The following is a 27,163-nucleotide window of genomic DNA, read 5'->3' as shown; positions in this document are numbered from 1 at the left end:
ATACAGCTCTCCTCTCAGTCAGTGTGACTATATACAGCCGTATACAGCTCTCCTCTCAGTCAGTGTGACTATATACAGCCATATACAGCTCTCCTCTCAGTCAGCGTAACTATATAAAGCTCTCCTCACAGTTGTTGACTATCCTCACAGTTGGTGGCTATATACAGCCGTATACAGCTCTCCTCTCAGTCAGTGTGACTATATACAGCCGTATACAGCTCTCCTCTCAGTCAGTGTGACTATATACAGCCGTATACAGCTCTCCTCTCAGTCAGTGGGACTATACAGCTCTCCTCCTCACAGTTGGTGGCTATATACAGCCGTATACAGCTCTCCTCTCAGTCAGTGGGACTATATACAGCTCTCCTCCTCACAGTTGGTGGCTATATACAGCCGTATACAGCTCTCCTCTCAGTCAGTGTGACTATATACAGCCGTATACAGCTCTCCTCTCAGTCAGTGGGATTATATACAGCCGTATACAGCTCTCCTCTCAGTCAGTGGGACTATATACAGCTCTCCTCCTCACAGTTGGTGACTATATACAGCCGTATACAGCTCTCCTCTCAGTCAGTGTGACTATATACAGCCGTATACAGCTGTCCTCTCAGTCAGTGGGACTATATACAGCTCTCCTCCTCACAGTTGGTGGCTATATACAGCCGTATACAGCTCTCCTCTCAGTCAGTGTGACTATATACAGCCGTATACAGCTCTCCTCTCAGTCAGTGGGACTATATACAGCCGTATACAGCTCTCCTCTCAGTCAGTGGGACTATATACAGCCGCATACAGCTCTCCTCTCAGTCAGTGGGACTATATACAGCTCTCCTCCTCACAGTTGGTGGCTATATACAGCCGTATACAGCTCTCCTCTCAGTCAGTGTGACTATATACAGCCGTATACAGCTCTCCTCCTCACAGTTGGTGGCTATATACAGCCGTATACAGCTCTTCTCTCAGTCAGTGGGACTATATACAGCCGTATACAGCTCTCCTCTCAGTCAGTGGGACTATATACAGCTCTCCTCCTCACAGTTGGTGGCTATATACAGCCGTATACAGCTCTCCTCTCAGTCAGTGGGACTATATACAGCCGTATACAGCTCTCCTCTCAGTCAGTGGGACTATATACAGCCGTATACAGCTCTCCTCTCAGTCAGTGGGACTATATACAGCCGTATACAGCTCTCCTCTCAGTCAGTGGGACTATATACAGCCGTATACAGCTCTCCTCTCAGTCAGTGGGACTATATACAGCCGTATACAGCTCTCCTCTCAGTCAGTGGGACTATATACAGCTCTCCTCCTCACAGTTGGTGGCTATATACAGCCGTATACAGCTCTCCTCTCAGTCAGTGTGACTGTACATAGCGCAGCCTCCTCAGTTCTGATACTACACTAAAGCCGAACAAAACATCTGTGCAGTCACGTGTTACCTGACGTCACCGAGATGCCGGGTCACATGACTATCCACAAGTCCTCTGATGTTGCGGCTCGATGTTGCTGCACATGACAGGGGGAAGGATTTCCGGGCGGACTTTGTGCTCCTAGATTCTCCTTCCCCCACAGCTCATGTGCCGGTGACACAAGAACCCGGGTCGTGGAGGACACGGAGTGACAGAGTGAGGAGCGGGTGGGGACACATAGCTCTGATGTACGGGACAGCGCTGGTGACGAGCGCCGGCTGGCTTTACTTGCTCGTCCGGTGGCCGGCGCTGGGATAGTTGTCTTGTCTGTAATAGTTCTGCGCCGTCATTATCCCGTCCATGTGACCCGCTGTTTATACAGGCAGAGTATATACCACTGTGCACACACTGAGTGTATATAACGTGTGTATTCTGCGTGTGGCTGTGTCCACTGAAGTGCAGACATTCACACAGATGGCAGGAATGGATCACATTACACTGCATGCATTATTAAATCATGCTCTATACTGATGAGGCTGCTGTACTTATTTTATTACCAATGTCAGAATGGCTGTATAATTCTATTTTAAAGTAGTTTTCCTTCCTTATATTAAAGTATTTTATAAGCCCAGCCAGAGGTCACTTTGACATGCTGGATTTACTACCCAGGTGCCTGGATCAGATTTTCATCACTTTTTATGTGGATGAGATTTTTTTTCCTATCCCGGCACTCGTGACAGCTGATCAGTAGGCGTGCTGGGTGTCATACCCTCACCAATCAGATACTAGCAGCTTATTCTATGGATAGACTATCAATACAACAGTAGTGGACAACCCCTATAAGCTGAGGGAGTACAAATTGATCAAGAAGAGAAGAAATGTAAGGCCGAGGGTCACACTAGCGTACAGCATCCGATGTGATATGCTGCTGATAGAGTTGACCGAGTACCTAACTATTCGTACTCGCGATACTCCTAACAAGTACTATCCACTACTCGTGTATTCCTTCCGAATAGCATGTGTAATGCAAGTCAATGGGGAAAACTCGCAATGCAACGAGTAACCCGAATTCCACACTATTTGCTACTCGCACGAATAGTACAGCATTTGGGTTACTCGTTACTTTGCAAGTTTTCCCCATTGACTTGCATTACACACGCTGTTTGGAATGAATAGGTGAGTATTAGACAGTATTTGTTATGAGTATAGTGAGTATGAATACTTAGATACCCCCTCAACTCTACCTGCTGACTGTCGGCTCAAGCTCTGCTGTGAGCATGATCCAAGTGTCACTCACTGTTCTCCGATTCTCTCCCATGGAAGAATCAGATCACAGGCAAGGAGGAGAGATTATTCTTTCCATCTTCTGCATTGCCTGTCTCTTCATATATTGGACTGCACTTGGACGTCATCTGAGTGCAGTCCAATATTTTACACGCTCCCATAAACTTGTATGGGTGCCTGTGATCCAATTTGCAGAGGCAATCACAGCATGCAGCAATTGCTTCCTCTTGCCAAACTGGCACGAGAAAAAAAAAACTGTTCTGTCTCGTTGACTAACATTGCACTCGTCCGATTTAAACGCTAATGTGAGCGAACCCTATTTATAAAGTTACAACAAATTTTGAGGTACATTTATGTTCGTGAACTCATATTAGATACCTGTAAATCATCACAAGCTGGTTTATATGGATTAAAAAAAAACAACAAAAACCTATGCAAGTGGGGGTTAGAAGCAGGGCCAATATGGTCAGCTAGAAGGGATACATAACTTACACAAATATGGCAACATTCTAAAATACATGACGCCAGAGTTTATAAAATGTGTATTTAATTCAAACAGATTGTATAAGAAAAAGCTGAAAAAGGCATCTGCGCTGCGGCTGCGAGCTGCATTGGTTGTTGTGTCCACCACACAACTTCAATAGGTGAGCAAGTTTTCACCTGTTTTCCATGCCTTACAACTTGCTGCCTACTGACCGTTTAGGCATTCTGCCTGTGTTTGATTTTTCTAGGATTATCTCAAATGTACACTAAGCTGCTAATTCTTAGGTCTATGAACATTGCATCTGAGCCCTATGTTTAGCTTACATGGCCAAAAAAGCTCCCTACATGTCCCTGAGACACATCCCTGGTATCCATTCACGGGGAAAAAAAAGTGATAAGGCTACATTCACATGTTGTGTCTCACGTCTTAGTTCGGTCTGTTTTTTTCTCTGACAGCACACTGACCTATAGAGTTTATTTGATCCATACACACATCTATTTTAAAAGTGAATCCATGTCTCTGGTCCGTGAGACTCGGAGCTTGTGATTCTCATCTGTATTGCAGATCACACTCAGCCATTAGATTTAATGGGAACCTCTTGAATATGGATGACACACTTTTCATTTTCAGAGTTCCTTCCTAGTTTCATCTGTTTTTAACTGATCCATTGATAAAAGTAAATGGATAAAACAGTTGAGTGAAAAAAAAAGGGATGAGAAATAAACTGATGCAACTTGCATGACAACTGAGAAAAAAACTGTTCCGTTTCTCTCTGATGATAACACTTAGGCTAGGTTCACATTTTCGTTGTTTTGCATCAGTCACGTGCGTTGCTTGACGCATGTGACTGATGCGTTGTACAACGGATAACAAAGAACAGAATTCATTGTCGGGATTCCGTTTTGTGCGGGGGGCGGAGTGCGAGGTGGGTGGAGCCGAGCCGGGCCGTGGCACTGTGGACGTCAGTGCCGCGGTCTGCATGGCTGGGGACAGGGGTGTGTGTGTGTGTGTGTGTGTATATACATGCGGAGTGCGGGAGGGGGTGGAGCCGAGAGGGGAAATGCCGGGCTCCCTGCACACATAGCCAGGGTAAATATCGGGTAAAAACTAAGCAAAGCACCTTGCTTGGTTACCCGATATTTACCTTGGTTACCAGCGTACACCGCTTAGCACTGGCTCCTTGCACACGTAACCAGGGTAAATATCGGGTAACCAGGGTAAATATCGGGTAACTAGGCAAAGCGCATTGCTTGGTAACCCAATGTGTATCCTGGTTACGTGTGCCGGGAGCCAGAGAGAGCATGCGCAGCGAAACTCTACAGATTGCGCTGCTCAAAAAACGTTACAAGCTGCGTTCCTTCCGCCCCGCGGTCAGTCGTTCCGAGGATGCAACACAGCATCATCAGTCACAATCCACCGCTGAAACAAGTCTATGGGAACAACAGAATCCGCCAAACGGATTCCGTTGTTTACCAGAGCAGTGGATTGTGACTGATACAATTTAACGGAAGTGTGAACATAGCCTTACGCTAAGGCCAGAGTCACACATCCATGTCTCATTCGTGCCTCCATCAGACTGATACACGTCTGTAGGCCTTTTTTAACAGCAAAGGAAATTTTGCAGATTACGCTTTTTGAGCTACGGCAAAACAAAAGTGGTTCACCAGTGTGATATTATTTTGTTGTATGTGCCATTTGCTCCAAGCTTCAGAGTAAAAATAAAATGGTGCTAGGAAACATAATACATTTTTTTGTAAAAAAAAAAAACCCCAAAAACATTTTTCACTATAAACTAGCATGATTTATAAATTTGGCTTAAAGTATTTTAGAATTTGCTATAATGTGTCATTTCATATAATGGTATTAGCGTTGTTATCACAGTGCGCCTGATTACTAGTTTGTATCCATGCTTTAATGCTTTATTTGCTGTAAATCAACTTTCAGGACTGAAGTTATAAATCACTGCCACCATCTCATATATATTTTTTATTTCCAGCTCTATGACTCATGCAGTCCTTACTTCGCTTGCGAGCCACTGGGACTCTCCCGGCTTCATCACTTCGAAGGGTCAGATGTCTCTTCAATCAATTGCTGAACTATCGGGGTATTACCCCACAGCCAGTTCTACTAAGGAGTCATACCACATCTTCAGGTACGGAAGAAATATCAGTATGTACACTGAAGACCAAGGCTGGGTTCACTTGAGCATATGCAAAATTGTCTTTTTCTTCATCTGTTTTCGATCTGTTTAGTCTTCTGTATGCTATCAGTATGTGATCCGTATGTCATTTTTCTTTTGTTGGAGTAAGGGTCACCCCAAATTAGACATTTATAGAGTTTTTTTGTAGCAGTCAGTGAAATCAGAAGAAATGCACAGACGTGATTTCCAGCAGTCTCCGAAACGCCCTTGGAGTGCTGATTTACCTATACCTAAAAGGGAATCCGTCACCAGTGTTTGTTACCCTATCTGATAGAAGCATAATGTAGGGGCAGAGACTCTAATTCCAGCTATTTATTATTTACTAAGCTGTCATTTTGTTAAAATCACTGTCTATGTGCTGTATATCTAGCAGTTCTCTGAATGCTGAGCTCTGTATAACCCTGCCCAAACTAATGATTGGCAGCTTTTTCTCCATGCAGGTTGCTCACAAAAGGCTGCCAATCGGTGGTGGGGATGGGGTTTTTACAGAGCTCATGATTATACTTGACTACCTTTCAGCAGGTTTTCTAGGCATCTACTGATAATTTCCTACTGGTAAAACCGTGATTTTATCAAAATTACACTAAGCAGCTCTGGAAGTGACACATTGCTGGAATAGGAGGCAAAATCCTGGTGACAGATTCCTTTTAAGGCTTTATATAGTTATATTCAATTAGGGGATTTTAACATACTTAAGAAACAACATAATCAAGAAAATGATCTTTAAATAATTCTATAGATGATTTTCTCTAGACAGCCTCCACTTTGATTATTGTGATGTTGCTACTCACAACTGCTTTTCCAGATTTGCGTTGGTCTGGGGCACAGTCACACTTTGCAACAAATTTTGAAAAGAACTTGCAGCAGTAAATTCTGAACACAGATGAATATTACACTGCATGTCTCCGCACAGTGGAAAATTCATCACTGCTTGTGTGACGGTTATACAACTCAAGCAGTGAGCGGTCTGAAGTAATCATCACAAAGAAGACACCATGACTGCTGTTTATATATCACATAGGAGACTCCAAGACTGCTAGACTGCTCTATATTCATCACATATTGGACACAGAGACTGCTATATGTAGATCACAGAGACTGCTGTATATACCTCATTAAGGAGACACCAAGACTACTGTACACATCACATAGGAGACACCAAGACTTCTGTATATAAATTATACAGGAGACACTGAGACTGATGCATATACATCACATAGAAGACAGGGAGACTGCTGTATGTACAGGACATAGGGGATAGGGAGACACCTAGACTGCTGTATATATATCACATAGGAGACACGGAAGTGCTGTATATACATCACATAGGAGACAGCAAGACTGCTGTATATACATGACATAGGAGACACTGAGACTGTTGTGTGTGTGTGTATGTATATGTATGTATATATATATATATTTATATATATATATATATATATATATATATATATATATATATATATATATATATATATATATATATATATATACATATATATATACATATCAGTGCCTACAAGTAGTATTCAACCCCCTGCAGATTTAGCAGGTTTACACATTCGGAATTAACTTGGCATTGTGACATTTGGACTGTAGATCAGCCTGGAAGTGTGAAATTCACTGCAGCAAAAAAGAATGTTATTTCTTTTTTTATTTTTTTTTTAAATTGTGAAAAGTTTATTCAGAGGGTCATTTATTATTCAACCCCTCAAACCACAAGAATTCTGTTTGGTTCCCCTAAAGTATTAAGAAGTATTTCAGGCACAAAGAACAATGAGCTTCACATATTTGGATTAATTATCTCTTTTTCCAGCCTTTTCTGACTAATTAAGACCCTCCCCAAACTTGTGAACAGCACTCATACTTGGTCAACATGGGAAAGACAAAGGAGCATTCCAAGGCCATCAGAGACAAGATCGTGGAGGGTCACAAGGCTGGCAAGGGGTACAAAACCCTTTCCAATGAGTTGGGCCTACCTGTCTCCACTGTTGGGAGCATCATCCGGAAGTGGAAGGCTTATGGAACTACTGTTAGCCTTCCACGGCCTGGACAGCCTTTGAAAGTTTCCACCCGTGCCGAGGCCAGGCTTGTCCGAAGAGTCAAGGCTAACCCAAGGACAACAAGGAAGGAGCTCCGGGAAGATCTCATGGCAGTGGGGACATTGGTTTCAGTCAATACCATAAGTAACGTACTCCACCGCAATGGTCTCTGTTCCAGACGAGCCCGTAAGGTACCTTTACTTTCAAAGCGTCATGTCAAGGCTCGTCTACAGTTTGCTCATGATCACTTGGAGGACTCTGAGACAAACTGGTTCAAGGTTCTCTGGTCTGATGAGACCAAGATCGAGATCTTTGGTGCCAACCACACACGTGACGTTTGGAGACTGCATGGCACTGCATACGACCCCAAGAATACCATCCCTACAGTCAAGCATGGTGGTGGCAGCATCCTGCTGTGGGGCTGTTTCTCAGCCAAGGGGCCTGGCCATCTGGTCCGCATCCATGGGAAGATGGATAGCACGGCCTACCTGGAGATTTTGGCCAAGAACCTGCGCTCCTCCATCAAGGATCTTAAGATGGGTCGTCATTTCATCTTCCAACAAGACAACGACCCAAAGCACACAGCCAAGAAAACCAAGGCCTGGTTCAAGAGGGAAAAAATCAAGGTGTTGCAGTGGCCTAGTCAGTCTCCTGACCTTAACCCAATTGAAAACTTGTGGAAGGAGCTCAAGATTAAAGTCCACATGAGACAACCAAAGAACCTAGATAACTTGGAGAAGATCTGCATGGAGGAGTGGGCCAAGATAACTCCAGAGACCTGTGCCGGCCTGATCAGGTCTTATAAAAGACGATTATTAGCTGTAATTGCAAACAAGGGTTATTCCACAAAATATTAAACCTAGGGGTTGAATAATAATTGACCCACACTTTTATGTTGAAAATTTATTAAAATTTAACTGAGCAACATAACTTGTTGGTTTGTAAGATTTATGCATCTGTTAATAAATCCTGCTCTTGTTTGAAGTTTGCAGGGTCTTACTTATTTGCATCTTATCAAACCTGCTAAATCTGCAGGGGGTTGAATACTACTTGTAGGCGCTGTGTATATATATATATATATATATATATATATATATATATAATTAGTTACATAGGTTAAAAAAAGACCTAGGTTCATCAAGTTTAACCTTCCTCCACCAAGTATACATTTTTCTCACTAAATCATCTATAAACAACAATGTTGTGTGTACTGAGGAAATCATCCAGCTTTTTTAAAATGCTGTTATATTATCTGCCATTACTTCCTCGCAGTAGGGAATTCCACAGTCTGACTGCTTTAACTGAAAAGATCCCTTTCCTATTTACCTGCTGAAAATTGCCTTACTTCCAACTGTAATTAGTGCCCCCTGGTCCTTAGTATTGTCTTTTGAAGGAATTAATCATGTGCCAGTCCTTTATATTGACCCCACATGTAGTTATATAAATAAATTAGATCTTCTCTGAGATCCACGTTTTTTTTTTCTCTAAGCTAAACAAGCCCAACTTTTCCAACCTCTCATCATATGGGAGGCCTTCAATTCTTTGTAAAAATCTAGTTGCTCGCCATTAAACTGACTCTAACATCTGAATGTCCTTTTTAAAATGTGGAGCCCAAAACTGGATCCCATATTCCAGATGTGGCCTGACAATTGATTTATAAAGGAGTAACAATACGTTGGGATCACGGAATGTAATCTTTTTATACACCCTAGAATCTTGTTTGCTTTAGCAGCTGCTGCTTGACATTGAGTGCTGCTGCTCAGCTTATTTGTAATGAGAATACCCATGTCCTTCTCTTGTTCTGTAGTCCCGAGTTTACTTCCATTTAATGTATACGCAGCTATAGGATTGCTCCGTCCTAGGTGCATTACTTTACATTTATCAACATTAAATCTCATTTGCCAAGTATCTGCCCAATCTGACATCTTATTCAGATCATTTTGTAATATTGTACTATCAAGGTCAGTTTTTAATATCCTACATAGTTTATCAGCAAAGACTGACACTTTACTTTCCATATATCTACAAGGTCATTAATAAAGAGATTAAAATAATTTGGCCCTAGCACAGATCCCTGCGGTCCCCACTGCTGACTATAGCCCATTTAGAGAATATACCATTTACAACCACTCTTTGTTTCCTATCTTTTAGCCAATTCCTTACCCATCTGCATATAGTTTCCCCTAGTCCTTGCATCAGGAGCTTCATTATAAGACTGTGTGGTACAATATCGAATGCCTTTGCAAAGTCCAGATAAATCACATCAGCTGCATTACCAATATACAGATTTGCACTTACCCCCTCATAGAACCCCAACATGTTAGTTGGACACGACTTATATTTCATGAATCCATGCTGGTTGTCATTTATTACATTATTCTCTGCAATATATTTCTGCAGGTTATCTCTTAAAATGCTCTCAAAAACTTAGCAAACAACTGATGTCAGACTTACCGGACTGTACTTGTCGGGATCCACATTCTTATCTGCTTTAAATATCAGTATATTGTGATGCATACTCCAATCATGAGGCACCAACCCTTTTACAAGACAGACTAAGAAGATGAGATACAGCGGTCTGTCAATTACTGAGCTTAATTCCCTTAATATCCATGGATGAATCTGGCCCGGGGTATTTGTCTATGTTTAATTTGCTCAAGTGTACTTTTTCTTGTGTTAAATTAGTTATACACATCACATAGGAAACACCAGTACTATTGTGTATACATCACATAGGAGACACCGAGACTGCTGTATATACATCACATAGGAGACACCACAACTGCTGTATATCTATGTCAAAGGTGACACTGAGACTGTTGTACATACATCATATAGGAGACACCTAGGACTACGTCATATACTGTATTTTTCGCTTTATAAGACGCACTTTTGTTCCCCCAAATTTTGAGGGAAAGTAGGGGGTGCGTCTTATAAGCCGAATATACGGGGGGGTATATATATATGTACACTGCAGGGTCCAGGGGAGGTGGGGGCAGCAGCTCTGGAGTGCAGGGGCAGGGGAACGCTGCGGGCTGCAGCCTTTGATCTCCTGCTCCCGGTCATATAATATGCACAGCCGCTGTCCATCTCCAATGGTGCTGAAATCGCACCGCAGTGACGGGCTGGGGGAGCGGTGCATATTATATGAGCCTGCGCCCCCCTGTGATGGCACATGCCCCCCCTGTGTTAGATTTGACCCCCAGGCTGCTGCTCATTCTAAAATAAAAAAAAGCTTTACTTACCCCCTGCAGCGTTTCTCCCCGTGTCCCTGCTTCCACTGTGATCAGGCAGAGAGCTCAGTCTGCTGTGCCGATCACATGACCGGCCAAGAACCAGGAAGTAAGGAACAGAAGCACGGAGGGAGATAAACGCTGGAGGAGGTAAGGAAAGAGGGTTTTATTTTACTATGGGCAGCAGCCTGGGGGCGATATCTAACACAGGGGGACTTGTGCGATCTATATAGGGGCCATGGGCAGCACTATGGGGGCGATATCTAACACAGGGGGACTTGTGCGATCTATATAGGGGCCATGGGCAGCACTATGGGGGCGATATCTAACACAGGGGGACTTGTGCGATCTATATGGGGGCCATGGGCAGCACTATGGGGGCGATATCTAACACAGGGGGACTTGTGCGATCTATATAGGGGCCATGGGCAGCACTATGGGGGCGATATCTAACACAGGGGGACTTGTGCGATCTATATGGGGGCCATGGGCAGCACTATGGGGGCGATATCTAACACAGGGGGACTTGTGCGATCTATATAGGGGCCATGGGCAGCACTATGGGGGCGATATCTAACACAGGGGGACTTGTACGATCTATAGGGGCCATGGGCAGCACTATGGGGGCGATATCTAACACAGGGGGACTTGTGCGATCTATATAGGGGCCATGGGCATCACTATGGGGGCGATATCTAACACAGGGGGACTTGTGCGATCTATATAGGGGCCATGGGCAGCACTATGGGGGCGATATCTAACACAGGGGGACTTGTGCGATCTATATAGGGGCCATGGGCAGCACTATGGGGGCGATATCTAACACAGGGGGACTTGTGCAATATTTAGGGGCCATGGGCAGCACTATGGGGGCGATATCTAACACAGGGGGACTTGTGCGATCTATATAGGGGCCATGGGCAGCACTATGGGGGCGATATCTAACACAGGGGGACTTGTGCGATCTATATAGGGGCCATGGGCAGCACTATGGGGGCGATATCTAACACAGGGGGACTTGTGCGATCTATATAGGGGCCATGGGCAGCACTATGGGGGCGATATCTAACAGAGGGAGACTTGTGCGATCTATAGGGGCCTGGGCAGCATTATGGGGGTGATATCTAACATAGGGGGACTTGTGCGATCTATAGGGGCCATGGGCAGCACTATGGGGGCTATATCTAACACAGGGGGACTTGTGCGATCTATAGGGGCCATGGGCAGCACTATGGGGGCGATATCTAACACAGGGGGACTTGTGCGATCTACAGGGGCCATGGGCGGCACTATGGGGGCGATATCTAACACAGGGGGACTTGTGCGATCTACAGGGGCCATGGGCGGCACTATGGGGGCAATATCTAACACAGGGGGACTTGTGCGATCTATATAGGGGCCATGGGCAGCACTATGGGGGCGATATCTAACACAGGGGGACTTGTGCGATCTATATAGGGGCCATGGGCAGCACTATGGGGGCGATATCTAACACAGGGAGACTTGTGCGATCTATAGGGGCCTGGGCAGCATTATGGGGGTGATATCTAACACAGGGGGACTTGTGCGATCTATAGGGGCCATGGGCAGCACTATGGGGGCGATATCTAACACAGGGGGACTTGTGCGATCTACAGGGGCCATGGGCGGCACTATGGGGGTGATATCTAACACAGGGGGACTTGTGCGATCTATAGGGGCCATGGGCAGCATTATTGGGGCGATATCTAACACAGGGGGACTTGTGCGATCTATATAGGGGCCATGGGCAGCACTATGGGGGCGATATCTAACACAGGGAGACTTGTGCGATCTATAGGGGCCTGGGCAGCATTATGGGGGTGATATCTAACATAGGGGGACTTGTGCGATCTATAGGGGCCATGGGCAGCACTATGGGGGCGATATCTAACACAGGGGGACTTGTGCGATCTATAGGGGGCATGGGCAGCACTATGGGGGTGATATCTAACACAGGGGGACTTGTGCGATCTATATAGGGGCCATGGGCAGCACTATGGGGACTATATCTAACACAGGGGGACTTGTGCGATCTATATAGGGGCCATGGGCAGCATTATGGGGGCGATATCTAACACAGGGGGACTTGTGCAATCTATAGGGGCCATGGGCAGCACTATGGGGGCGATATCTAACACAGGGGGACTTGTGCGATCTATATAGGGGCCATGGGCAGCACTATGGGGGCGATATCTAACACAGGGAGACTTGTGCGATCTATAGGGGCCTGGGCAGCATTATGGGGGTGATATCTAACATAGGGGGACTTGTGCGATCTATAGGGGCCATGGGCAGCACTATGGGGGCGATATCTAACACAGGGGGACTTGTGCGATCTATAGGGGGCATGGGCAGCACTATGGGGGTGATATCTAACACAGGGGGACTTGTGCGATCTATATAGGGGCCATGGGCAACATTATGGGGGCGATATCTAACACAGGGGGACTTGTGCGATCTATATAGGGGCCATGGGCAGCACCATGGGGGCGATATCTAACACGGGGACTTGTGCGATCTATATAGGGGCCATGGGCAGCACTATGGGGGCGATATCTAACACAGGGGGACTTGTGCGATCTATATAGGGGCCATGGGCAGCACTATGGGGGCGATATCTAACACAGGAAGACTTGTGCGATCTATAGGGGCCTGGGCAGCATTATGGAGGTGATATCTAACATAGGGGGACTTGTGCGATCTATAGGGGCCATGGGCAGCACTATGGGGGCTATATCTAACACAGGGGGACTTGTGCGATCTATAGGGGCCATGGGCAGCACTATGGGGGTGATATCTAACACAGGGGGACTTGTGCGATCTATAGGGGCCATGGGCAGCACTATGGGGGCGATATCTAACACAGGGGGACTTGTGCGATCTATAGGGGCCATGGGCGGCACTATGGGGGCGATATCTCACACAGGGGGACTTGTGCGATCTATAGGAGCCATGGGCAGCATTATGGGGGCGATATCTAACACAGGGGGACTTGTGCGATCTATATAGGGGCCATGGGCAGCACTATGGGGGCGATATCTAACACAGGGGGACTTGTGCGATCTATAGGGGCCATGGGCAGCACCATGGGGGCGATATCTAACACAGGGGGACTTGTGCGATCTATAGGGGCCATGGGCAGCACTATGGGGGCGATATCTAACACAGGGGGACTTGTGCGATCTATAGGGGCCATGGGAAGCATTATGGGGGCGATATCTAACACAGGGGGACTTGTGCGATCTATATAGGGGCCATGGGCAGCATTATGGGGGCGATATCTAACACAGGGGGACTTGTGCGATCTATAGGGGCCATGGGCAGCACTATGGGGGCGATATCTAACACAGGGGGACTTGTGCGATCTACAGGGGCCATGGGCGGCACTATGGGGGTGATATCTAACACAGGGGGACTTGTGCGATCTATAGGGGCCATGGGCAGCATTATTGGGGCGATATCTAACACAGGGGGACTTGTGCGATCTATATAGGGGCCATGGGCAGCACTATGGGGGCGATATCTAACACAGGGAGACTTGTGCGATCTATAGGGGCCTGGGCAGCATTATGGGGGTGATATCTAACATAGGGGGACTTGTGCGATCTATAGGGGCCATGGGCAGCACTATGGGGGCGATATCTAACACAGGGGGACTTGTGCGATCTATAGGGGGCATGGGCAGCACTATGTGGGTGATATCTAACACAGGGGGACTTGTGCGATCTATATAGGGGCCATGGGCAGCACTATGGGGACTATATCTAACACAGGGGGACTTGTGCGATCTATATAAGGGCCATGGGCAGCATTATGGGGGCGATATCTAACACAGGGGGACTTGTGCAATCTATAGGGGCCATGGGCAGCACTATGGGGGCGATATCTAACACAGGGGGACTTGTGCGATCTATATAGGGGCCATGGGCAGCACTATGGGGGCGATATCTAACACAGGGAGACTTGTGCGATCTATAGGGGCCTGGGCAGCATTATGGGGGTGATATCTAACATAGGGGGACTTGTGCGATCTATAGGGGCCATGGGCAGCACTATGGGGGCGATATCTAACACAGGGGGACTTGTGCGATCTATAGGGGGCATGGGCAGCACTATGGGGGTGATATCTAACACAGGGGGACTTGTGCGATCTATATAGGGGCCATGGGCAGCATTATGGGGGCGATATCTAACACAGGGGGACTTGTGCGATCTATATAGGGGCCATGGGCAGCACCATGGGGGCGATATCTAACACGGGGACTTGTGCGATCTATATAGGGGCCATGGGCAGCACTATGGGGGCGATATCTAACACAGGGGGACTTGTGAGATCTATATAGGGGCCATGGGCAGCACTATGGGGGCGATATCTAACACAGGAAGACTTGTGCGATCTATAGGGGCCTGGGCAGCATTATGGAGGTGATATCTAACATAGGGGGACTTGTGCGATCTATAGGGGCCATGGGCAGCACTATGGGGGCTATATCTAACACAGGTGGACTTGTGCGATCTATAGGGGCCATGGGCAGCACTATGGGGGTGATATCTAACACAGGGGGACTTGTGCGATCTATAGGGGCCATGGGCAGCACTATGGGGGCGATATCTAACACAGGGGGACTTGTGCGATCTATAGGGGCCATGGGCGGCACTATGGGGGCAATATCTAACACAGGGGGACTTGTGCGATCTATAGGAGCCATGGGCAGCATTATGGGGGCGATATCTAACACAGGGGGACTTGTGCGATCTATATAGGGGCCATGGGCAGCACTATGGGGGCGATATCTAACACAGGGGGATTTGTGCGATCTATAGGGGCCATGGGCAGCACTATGGGGGCGATATCTAACACAGGGGGACTTGTGCGATCTATAGGGTCCATGGGCAGCACTATGGGGGCGATATCTAACACAGGGGGACTTGTGCGATCTATAGGGGCCATGGGCAGCATTATGGGGGCGATATCTAACATAGGGGGACTTGTGCGATCTATATAGGGGCTATGGGCAGCACTATGGGGGTGATATCTAACACAGGGGCACTTGTGCGATCTATATAGGGGCTATGGGCAGCACTATGGGGGTGATATCTAACACAGGGGGACTTGTGCGATCTATATAGGGGCCATGGGCGGCACTATGGGGGTGATATCTAACACAGGGGGACTTGTGCGATCTATAGGGGCCATGGGCAGCATTATTGGGGCGATATCTAACACAGGGGGACTTGTGCGATCTATATAGGGGCCATGGGCAGCACTATGGGGGCGATATCTAACACAGGGAGACTTGTGCGATCTATAGGGGCCTGGGCAGCATTATGGGGGTGATATCTAACATAGGGGGACTTGTGCGATCTATAGGGGCCATGGGCAGCACTATGGGGGCGATATCTAACACAGGGGGACTTGTGCGATCTATAGGGGGCATGGGCAGCACTATGTGGGTGATATCTAACACAGGGGGACTTGTGCGATCTATATAGGGGCCATGGGCAGCACTATGGGGACTATATCTAACACAGGGGGACTTGTGCGATCTATATAAGGGCCATGGGCAGCATTATGGGGGCGATATCTAACACAGGGGGACTTGTGCAATCTATAGGGGCCATGGGCAGCACTATGGGGGCGATATCTAACACAGGGGGACTTGTGCGATCTATATAGGGGCCATGGGCAGCACTATGGGGGCGATATCTAACACAGGGAGACTTGTGCGATCTATAGGGGCCTGGGCAGCATTATGGGGGTGATATCTAACATAGGGGGACTTGTGCGATCTATAGGGGCCATGGGCAGCACTATGGGGGCGATATCTAACACAGGGGGACTTGTGCGATCTATAGGGGGCATGGGCAGCACTATGGGGGTGATATCTAACACAGGGGGACTTGTGCGATCTATATAGGGGCCATGGGCAGCATTATGGGGGCGATATCTAACACAGGGGGACTTGTGCGATCTATATAGGGGCCATGGGCAGCACCATGGGGGCGATATCTAACACGGGGACTTGTGCGATCTATATAGGGGCCATGGGCAGCACTATGGGGGCGATATCTAACACAGGGGGACTTGTGAGATCTATATAGGGGCCATGGGCAGCACTATGGGGGCGATATCTAACACAGGAAGACTTGTGCGATCTATAGGGGCCTGGGCAGCATTATGGAGGTGATATCTAACATAGGGGGACTTGTGCGATCTATAGGGGCCATGGGCAGCACTATGGGGGCTATATCTAACACAGGGGGACTTGTGCGATCTATAGGGGCCATGGGCAGCACTATGGGGGTGATATCTAACACAGGGGGACTTGTGCGATCTATAGGGGCCATGGGCAGCACTATGGGGGCGATATCTAACACAGGGGGACTTGTGCGATCTATAGGGGCCATGGGCGGCACTATGGGGGCGATATCTAACACAGGGGGACTTGTGCGATCTATAGGAGCCATGGGCAGCATTATGGGGGCGATATCTAACACAGGGGGACTTGTGCGATCTATATAGGGGCCATGGGCAGCACTATGGGGGCGATATCTAACACAGGGGGATTTGTGCGATCTATAGGGGCCATGGGCAGCACTATGGGGGCGATATCTAACACAGGGGGACTTGTGCGATCTATAGGGTCCATGGGCAGCACTATGGGGGCGATATCTAACACAGGGGGACTTGTGCGATCTATAGGGGCCATGGGCAGCATTATGGGGGCGATATCTAACATAGGGGGACTTGTGCGATCTATATAGGGGCTATGGGCAGCACTATGGGGGTGATATCTAACACAGGGGCACTTGTGCGATCTATATAGGGGCTATGGGCAGCACTATGGGGGTGATATCTAACACAGGGGGACTTGTGCGATCTATATAGGGGCCATGGGCAGCACCATGGGGGCGATATCTAACACAGGGGGACTTGTGCGATCTATAGGGGCCATGGGCAGCATTATGGGGGCGATATCTAACACAGGGGGACTTGTGCAATCTATAGGGGCCATGGGCAACACTATGGGGGCGATATCTAACACAGGGGGACTTGTGCGATCTATATAGGGGCCATGGGCAGCACTATGGGGGCGATATCTAACACAGGGAGACTTGTGCGATCTATAGGGGCCTGGGCAGCATTATGGGGGTGATATCTAACATAGGGGGACTTGTGCGATCTATAGGGGCCATGGGCAGCACTATGGGGGCGATATCTAACACAGGTGGACTTGTGCGATCTATAGGGGGCATGGGCAGCACTATGGGGGTGATATCTAACACAGGGGGACTTGTGCGATCTATATAGGGGCCATGGGCAGCATTATGGGGGCGATATCTAACACAGGGGGACTTGTGCGATCTATATAGGGGCCATGGGCAGCACCATGGGGGCGATATCTAACACGGGGACTTGTGCGATCTATATAGGGGCCATGGGCAGCACTATGGGGGCGATATCTAACACAGGGGGACTTGTGCGATCTATATAGGGGCCATGGGCAGCACTATGGGGGCGATATCTAACACAGGAAGACTTGTGCGATCTATAGGGGCCTGGGCAGCATTATGGAGGTGATATCTAACATAGGGGGACTTGTGCGATCTATAGGGGCCATGGGCAGCACTATGGGGGCTATATCTAACACAGGGGGACTTGTGCGATCTATAGGGGCCATGGGCAGCACTATGGGGGTGATATCTAACACAGGGGGACTTGTGCGATCTATATAGGGGCCATGGGCAGCACTATGGGGGCGATATCTAACACAGGGGGACTTGTGCGATCTATAGGGTCCATGGGCAGCACTATGGGGGCGATATCTAACACAGGGGGACTTGTGCGATCTATAGGGGCCATGGGCAGCATTATGGGGGCGATATCTAACATAGGGGGACTTGTGCGATCTATATAGGGGCTATGGGCAGCACTATGGGGGTGATATCTAACACAGGGGCACTTGTGCGATCTATATAGGGGCTATGGGCAGCACTATGGGGGTGATATCTAACACAGGGGGACTTGTGCGATCTATATAGGGGCCATGGGCAGCACCATGGGGGCGATATCTAACACAGGGGGACTTGTGCGATCTATAGGGGCCATGGGCAGCACTATGGGGGCGATATCTAACACAGGGGGACTTGTGCGATCTATAGGGGCCATGGGAAGCATTATGGGGGCGATATCTAACACAGGGGGACTTGTGCGATCTATAGGGGCCATGGGCAGCATTATTGGGGCGATATCTAACACAGGGGGACTTGTGCGATCTATATAGGGGCCATGGGCAGCACTATGGGGGCGATATCTAACACAGGGAGACTTGTGCGATCTATAGGGGCCTGGGCAGCATTATGGGGGTGATATCTAACATAGGGGGACTTGTGCGATCTATAGGGGCCATGGGCAGCACTATGGGGGCGATATCTAACACAGGGGGACTTGTGCGATCTATAGGGGGCATGGGCAGCACTATGGGGGTGATATCTAACACAGGGGGACTTGTGCGATCTATATAGGGGCCATGGGCAGCACTATGGGGACTATATCTAACACAGGAGGACTTGTGCGATCTATATAAGGGCCATGGGCAGCATTATGGGGGCGATATCTAACACAGGGGGACTTGTGCAATCTATAGGGGCCATGGGCAGCACTATGGGGGCGATATCTAACACAGGGGGACTTGTGCGATCTATATAGGGGCCATGGGCAGCACTATGGGGGCGATATCTAACACAGGGAGACTTGTGCGATCTATAGGGGCCTGGGCAGCATTATGGGGGTGATATCTAACATAGGGGGACTTGTGCGATCTATAGGGGCCATGGGCAGCACTATGGGGGCGATATCTAACACAGGGGGACTTGTGCGATCTATAGGGGGCATGGGCAGCACTATGGGGGTGATATCTAACACAGGGGGACTTGTGCGATCTATATAGGGGCCATGGGCAGCATTATGGGGGCGATATCTAACACAGGGGGACTTGTGCGATCTATATAGGGGCCATGGGCAGCACCATGGGGGCGATATCTAACACGGGGACTTGTGCGATCTATATAGGGGCCATGGGCAGCACTATGGGGGCGATATCTAACACAGGGGGACTTGTGCGATCTATATAGGGGCCATGGGCAGCACTATGGGGGCGATATCTAACACAGGAAGACTTGTGCGATCTATAGGGGCCTGGGCAGCATTATGGAGGTGATATCTAACATAGGGGGACTTGTGCGATCTATATAGGGGCCATGGGAAGCACTATGGGGACTATATCTAACACAGGGGGACTTGTGCGATCTATATAGGGGCCATGGGCAGCACCATGGGGGCGATATCTAACACAGGAGGACTTGTGCGATCTATAGGGGCCATGGGCAGCACCATGGGGGCGATATCTAACACAGGGGGACTTGTGCGATCTATAGGGGCCATGGGCAGCACCATGGGGGCGATATCTAACATAGGGGGACTTGTGCGATCTATAGGGGCCATGGGCAGCAGCATGGGGGCGCTATCTAACACAGGGGAACGTGTGCAATTCATAGGGGACCATAGGCAGCACAGGGGAATGTATGCAATCCATAGGCAGCACATGGGAACGTGTGCCATCACAAGGGGGCTATATTCAATATAAGGGGGCCATATCCAGATTAAGGGGGCTAATTTTAGGATGGGGGGCTATGAGGGTCATATACCCTATATGATTTGTTAGAGGGACACTGGCATTATAAGATGGACCCCATTTAAGATTAAAAAAAAAATTCTCTTTTCCTTCACCAAATTTGGGGGTGCGTCTTATAATCAGGTGCGTCTTATAAAGCGAAAAATACGATAAATCACATAGGAAAACATTGGGGCTGCAGCATATACATCACAGGACACTTGGGCTCTGCCATTGCTGTTATCAGTTTCTGGAGAGCAGAGCTCGCGGATTCAGCCCACAAAGCCAGTGCTAGTGTCATGATGTAATCCCTCATTGCCAGCACTGCACTGTTCAGTAGTGAATGCTGTATATGTGTTCTTGCAGTTTGTTGAGCAATTAGAGGGACGACAAAACAGATCAGGCATGCGGCCCAGCACTATATAAGTTCATTGACACACAGGACAGACACCACCTCCTTTGCGGGAAATTATTTTGAATATAGTGTAGGGACTCGTAAGCGTTGGGACCCTTGACATTTGGGTTAACAGCTTACGTATTTTGGCCAAAATGTGGACCAATACCTCACATTAATTATCATTTTATATCATTTTCTATTGCACAATTTTTTCTGCAGGATGCAGCTGAGACCTTTGGGGTGACTGTCCTGTGAGTTGATGCAGTTATATAGTGCTGGGCAGCCCGCCTGATCTAATAGTATGGGTGTAATCAATAGGCTGTAAGCCAGACAATGTGCATCACATGTACCTGTGTGACTGGCGCCCTATGTAAATCCCATCTGTGTGCATGTTTAATACCAGCAACCACCCCCTCCATGAAATGGTAGACTGTCAGTGGTTGTCTCATCTGTATTCTGCACCTGTGTCACCCCCACCTTCATCAAGGGGGGCCGACTGCATCCTGCGAGTGCATTTGCCATATGGCCTTTGTTGGCTGGTGGCTTTTTCTGGTGAGTTTGGGGATTTTTAAATTTTTTTTAGGAACTAATGTCTACTTGCCTTTACTACGCTGTTGTCATTTTGTGATTTTTATGTACAGAAATGCTGAGAATACACAGAATATGTCTGTCCTACATATAACTGCATAATCTCATTTTTATTGTCGCTGAATTTTGTTTTTTGGAACATTTTAGCTCTACGTCTGTTTTACTAGGTTGGAAACAGTCCAGAATATGGGCATTTTAATGATTCTCTGTAATTTATTTGTGTGAGATCTTTCTATAAGTTGTAATCTACTATACATCGGGTCCTGTCTGGGTAAGAACAGGTAACGTCAGCGTATAGGTGCTTTGAGACTGGCATGGACAAGTCTTTTTATTTTTAATTCCATGAAAAATGGTCAAAGGAACAATGCCCACAGAAAAAAGCCCACAGAAATGAATACCCACAGGAAATTTGCCCACTCAGAATGTTGCCCACATGGAAATTTGACCACACAGTTTTGCACCATGGCAGCATGACAAGTTTTGGATCTGTGATATTTGAGGTCCAATGTAAAGATGTTCACATGCTATGTGATAAACTTGTGATTTTGGGTTGACCTAGAGCAAAATTATGAAGAACTGTAGTTTTGAAACACAAGTTTGTACCAGACTGTCATTATAGATACAGACTGGTCTCACCGCTCACTGATTCTGCCTTACTCCTGCTTACTTCCACCAGCTCAATGAATTTGAAATGGGGTGCACCAAAGTACTATCAATAACAATCACGGGTGCCACATCATGCAGACAAGAAAATGCATATAAGGAGAAGGAAAAAAAAAGCTCTGCATGTAAGCATGTGCACACCAAGAATTAGATATACCAATAAACCTTAAAATATGAAACTTTATTAAGTGCCAAACGCAACAGACAAGTTTAAAAACATTTAAAATGACACAAAAAAGCCCCGTAAAGCCCCAATATAGAACATAGTTGCCATAAGTAATAGCCACAATGGACAAAACGATTATATAGTATAAACCCCTACAGCGATAAATAACAAAATATAGCAGCAGAAAACCCGTATATACATATGTGTCTCACAAGGGAGATGATAAAGGCCTCAAATAACCACCATATAATAATGGAACATCACAATAGTTATGAAATAGATCACCCTGAATCACCCAATCCACTACAAAGTAGTGTGAAGAACCTATAGTGTGGTGTGGTAGAGAGGCCAGAGTCAGGGTCACCTAGCCCCCATCCCCAGCCTGCCACTGACCTCCTTACAGCCTTCTGCCCTTGTTAAGGGTAGCGGCAACCTCTGCATGCCTTACTCTGTGAGTTCTCCCCTCTGCTACTTTGTAGTGGATTGGGTTCCCCTATTCAGGGTGATCTATTTCATAACTATTGTGATGTTCCATTATTATATGGTGGTTATTTGAGGCCATTATCATCTCCCTTGTGAGACATATATGTATATACGAGTTTTCTGCTGCTATATTTTGTTATTTATCGCTGTAGGGGTCTATACAATATAATCGTATTGTCCATTGTGGCTATTACTTATGACAACTATGTTCTATATTGGGGCTTTAGGGGGCATTTTGTATCATTTTAAATGTTTTTATCCTTGTCTGTTGTGTTTGGCACTTAATAAAGTTTAATATTTTAAGGTTTATTGATATATCTAATTCCTGGTGTGCACATGTTTTATATGCAGAGCTTTTTTTTCCTTCTCCTTATATACTTCCACCAGCTCAACACACAGCAGCACATGCAGAGCTCAGGAAAAACCAGCAAGCAGTGTGATCTAAAGGATAGTATCACTGCTATGTGTACTCACTAATGTATCACTGTGTTATCTGTGGTGTGACATAGGACTGGATGTGCTATTAAAGGGGTTGTCTGCCCTTTTTCAGAGGGTAGGTCATCAGTAGTTGATGGACGGGGGTCCGCCACTCTGTCACCCCATGCATCAGCTGATCATCTGGCCCACTGTTCCTTGCAGCAGGCTGGATGTTTTCATAACTGGAGCTGGGAGTGTATGCGAAAGCTTCATTCCCATGAAACCAGTGCATGAGTGGTGCTGCTACATCATTTCCTGCTCCTCTCCTGGTCTGGACAGGATGTGATGTCACTGATTGACAGAGGAGCAAGAAGTGCCGTAGCCTCCCATTGATTTCAGCGGGACTGAAGCTGGCACCTGCACTTCCTTCACTGTCCACTTATGACTTTCAAGAGTGAACAGAGCCTAAATATTTATGTATCACACACACATACTGCAGGACGGGGAGGCATACGATTTTGTGGTCCAATAGCAGTCCTGGGTTCCAACAAACAACAGGCAGCAAATAAAATGCAGAATGGATTTGAATAAGGCTACTTTCACACATCAGTTTTCTGTATTCAGGCACAGTCCTTTTTTTTCCTGATCCAACGGATCCTGAAAAAAAAGTGAAAACCGTATCCACCGGATCCGTTTTTTAACGGATCCGTTATGCCGGATCCGTTAAAAAACGGATCCGGTGGATACGGTTTGCATCCGTTTTTGCATCCTTTTCGTCCGTTTTTTGGCTGGATCCGTTTTGTTAATTACATTGGAGCATGCTCAGTTTAGAAAAACGGATCCGGCGGCCGCATCCGTTTTTTACCGCATTACGCCGGATCCGGCGTCCATAGGCTTCTATTGTAAAACACGCCGGATCCGGCGCGATGCGTTTTTTTTTGCCGGACAAAAAAACGTTGCAAGCTACGTTGCCTCCGGCCGCCGCTTTAACTAATTTTGCCGCATCCGGAAAAAAACGGATGCAACGCAAAGCCATCCGGTACAATCCGGTACCAATGCAAGTCTATGGGGAAAAAACGGATGCGGTACCGGATCCGTTTTACCCGTTTTTTTCCGGATTGAACCTGATGGCAAAAAACTGATGTGTGAAAGTAGCCTAAGTGTCTCTGGGCCCATACAGACCACACTTAGACTAGAGTGACATCTATCACAGTGGAGTGACAACTCATACAAACAGAATATGTTCTATGGGACTAGGTATGAGTGAACTGAACCCGAGAAGTGAAGTGCGACCAGAGACCTTTGTTGAAATCGATTCTGTATTTTCTTGCTGTATTGTATTTAATTGGAGCCCATGGAAGTCAATTGGCTTTCTTTGTTGCCATTATTCCAAATGGGTCTTCCATCATTCTGCATTATTTCCAATTGGCAACCATGTCATTCCCTTCTGTACACCCCCAGTGAACAATGACTTTCCAGCTGTGCCACTCAATTGTGTTTTGAATAATTAAAATGTACTTTATTAGATCTATCCTCAAAATTTGTCAATGTCTCCTCAATAAATGTGTATTTTGAGTTTATCAAAGTATTGAATTCCTTCTTCTAATGGACCGTAAATAGTGAATTTTTCAAGTATCCAGAGGAACAACAAAGTTATGATTTATTCAGGATTGAATATCTCGCATTTCACACTATCTTTGCAGTGGTGACTTGGAGATCCCGACTGCATCGCTCCACAAAGTGCCATTCAATTACCAAAACAAAAAATAGCAACGTAGTTCAAGAACGAACAGAACATTGTCATGACTCCTGCCCTCAAAAAGCAGAAGGAAACATTGCCAGAAGCAAAAGGAAAGATATTATGAGAGCAGTAAGTGCTACTCCTCGCAACGTGATGGGAAAGTTGTTGTCTGTGTTGAGTAATGATATATTGGCCCATATGCCAAGACAATCGTCTCTGCGAGAAGCCTTGTCCATCCTAGAACAGGTGGTAATTTGCTTAACCCAAAAACTATACATTTTTATATTCCGGAAAAGTATAGTCATTTGATACCTGATGATTCACGGTGGCTCAGTGGTTAGCAGTGCAGCCTTGCAGCACTGCGGTCCTGGATTCAACTCCCACCAAGGACAACTACTGTAAGGAGTTTGTATGTTCACCCCGTGTTTGTGTGGGTTTACTCCGATGGGTTTTTTCTGGTCACCTTTATTTTTAGGTGCTGGTCAACAGGTCTTTCTTCTCGATAGCTTAGGAAAGCTGTGATGGATAAACAGTGGTCAGATGGCCAAGGATTTTCTTTGAGTCTGTGATGCAAAGTTGCTGTGATTTCTGTGCATGAGGAGCAGAATACAGCTGGTTGAGGCCATTAAGTGAGCTTCTTGGTGTCATAAATCTATAAGCTCAATCTGGAAATGTCCCAACATACTTTCATCTAGTGGATGTGATATGGCACATATACTTTTATATTGATCGCATGTAGTTCAGCAATATCAGATTGACACCTGGCATACTGTTATCCTTGCTGGGCGAGCAGGGATCTTAGTGAACCCACTGGGCCATAGCACACAAAAAAGCCAGAGGGGCTTGATTGCGGAACCACAGCTGGTTTTCACGAGACTCTCTAATGTGAGGTATACTGCTGCAGGTGTGAGACTGGGTGCCACTGAGGAAGACTGGTGCTGTGACGGCTGGCCCCAGGGGTACGGGAGCAACATTTTCTAGAGATAGATTACAGCAGCAGGCGTCGAAGTTTTGACCAAGATGGATGGATGGATACGGTAGCAGCAGCTGGTGAGGATACTTCACGGCAGGAAGTATCGTATTCGGCGACTGGCATGGAAACTTGTAGCAGCAGCGACAAGTTAGGAATAACAGCAGCAGTATACTGAAACACAAACATACATCAGCAACAGAAACTAGCACAATATGACAGCAGCAGCACGGTGCTAGGGGACCTGAGAGCTAGCCACATGTAGGACTCATTGCCCAGGCACTTTGTTAAGGGAGGAAGTATCTTAAATAGCTGCAGCCTCTCTGGCTGAGAGGCACTTCCGGGTTAAGGGTACGTTGGCTATCTAAGAAAGGGGGCATGGCCACGCTCGATTCCCTAAAGCAGAAGCAGGAAGGCCACAATGAGAACAAAGCCTTTGGGAGACAGCAGCATGGGACAGAAACGGAGCAACCACTGCAGGAGAGACAGACGGGTGAGCGAGCTGACGTCCTCGCTGGGGTAGGGGGGGCAGAACCATGCTGGGATGTCGGTGTGGGTATTACAGATTCCCACTAATTATTTGTTCCTAGTGCCAGTAGTTTCCAGTTATTGTAATTTTCGGAGCTCCACTGCTTAGTCAATTGATTTGTGGCCAGGTTCTGTACATCTACCGCTATTCAAATGAATATGACTGTATTTGCAGCACACTACTGCAGCCACTATACACGTGAATATAAATACTCTTAGTGTATTTAAACTTCACTTTGCAGAAAGTAATAAAAATGTCTTAAAACATTTTCTCTCATTATTCTGGCATTTGGCAAATATAAATAATTTTGGTTCCTAATTGACCTAAAAAGGGAAAGGTTTATTCTGGTTTCATGTCAAATAGTGAGAAAAACATGCAGATGTGTCTTTTTTTGATTGTGTATGTAAACGTCTGGTTTCTGCTGTAATTAATTAAATTTGGTTTTGGGGTGGATTTTTTTTTTTTTTTTGCACATTTAGGATAGCTCATTAATGTCTGATTGATGGGCATCCAACACCCTTCATCCCCACCCTGCAGCTGTTAGAAACTTCAGTGCTGGCCGGCGCAAACATTTGTCTAGAGGTTGGAGCTGTTGTGTACCTGGCAGCGGCTGCTGTACATTGAATGGATTTGTGTATATTCCCGTTCTGTTCAATATATTTACACCCGGCCACCGGATCTTATAGCAGCTGATCAGTGGGTGTATCGGGTGTCGGACCCTCACCAATCTCATATTGATGACCTGTTCATAGTAACTGGACAATCTCTTTAGCTTTGTCACGTTTTGTAATATTTTATTTAAGAAATAATTTTATAGAAGAATTTTTTTTTGCTTCTTTTTTTATGTTTTCATATTTATAGA

General features: G+C 46.7%; 1 protein-coding gene across 2 annotated transcripts in view; it reads left to right on the top strand.

The window, feature by feature from the left end:
• The first annotated feature begins 1,531 nt into the window (after nt 1-1,531).
• Nucleotides 1,532-27,163, top strand: part of VWA8 (von Willebrand factor A domain containing 8) — a 532,124-nt gene continuing 506,492 nt past the window's right edge. The window contains exons 1-2 of one of the 2 annotated variants that reach the window (XM_075336856.1): nt 1,532-1,625; nt 5,174-5,329. In XM_075336856.1, the coding sequence (XP_075192971.1) occupies nt 5,185-5,329 (145 nt within the window). In that variant the 5' untranslated portion in view covers nt 1,532-1,625; nt 5,174-5,184. Of the gene's footprint in view, nt 1,637-5,173; nt 5,330-27,163 lie in introns of both variants that reach the window. The other variant, XM_075336857.1, reaches the window with a different exon arrangement.

Source organism: Anomaloglossus baeobatrachus, chromosome 2, assembly GCF_048569485.1.
Source record: "Anomaloglossus baeobatrachus isolate aAnoBae1 chromosome 2, aAnoBae1.hap1, whole genome shotgun sequence".
In the NCBI taxonomy this organism is placed as follows: Eukaryota; Metazoa; Chordata; class Amphibia; order Anura; family Aromobatidae; genus Anomaloglossus; species Anomaloglossus baeobatrachus.
The sequence above is the reverse complement of the archived record's forward strand: the minus strand, read 5'-3'. Positions and strand labels throughout refer to the sequence as shown.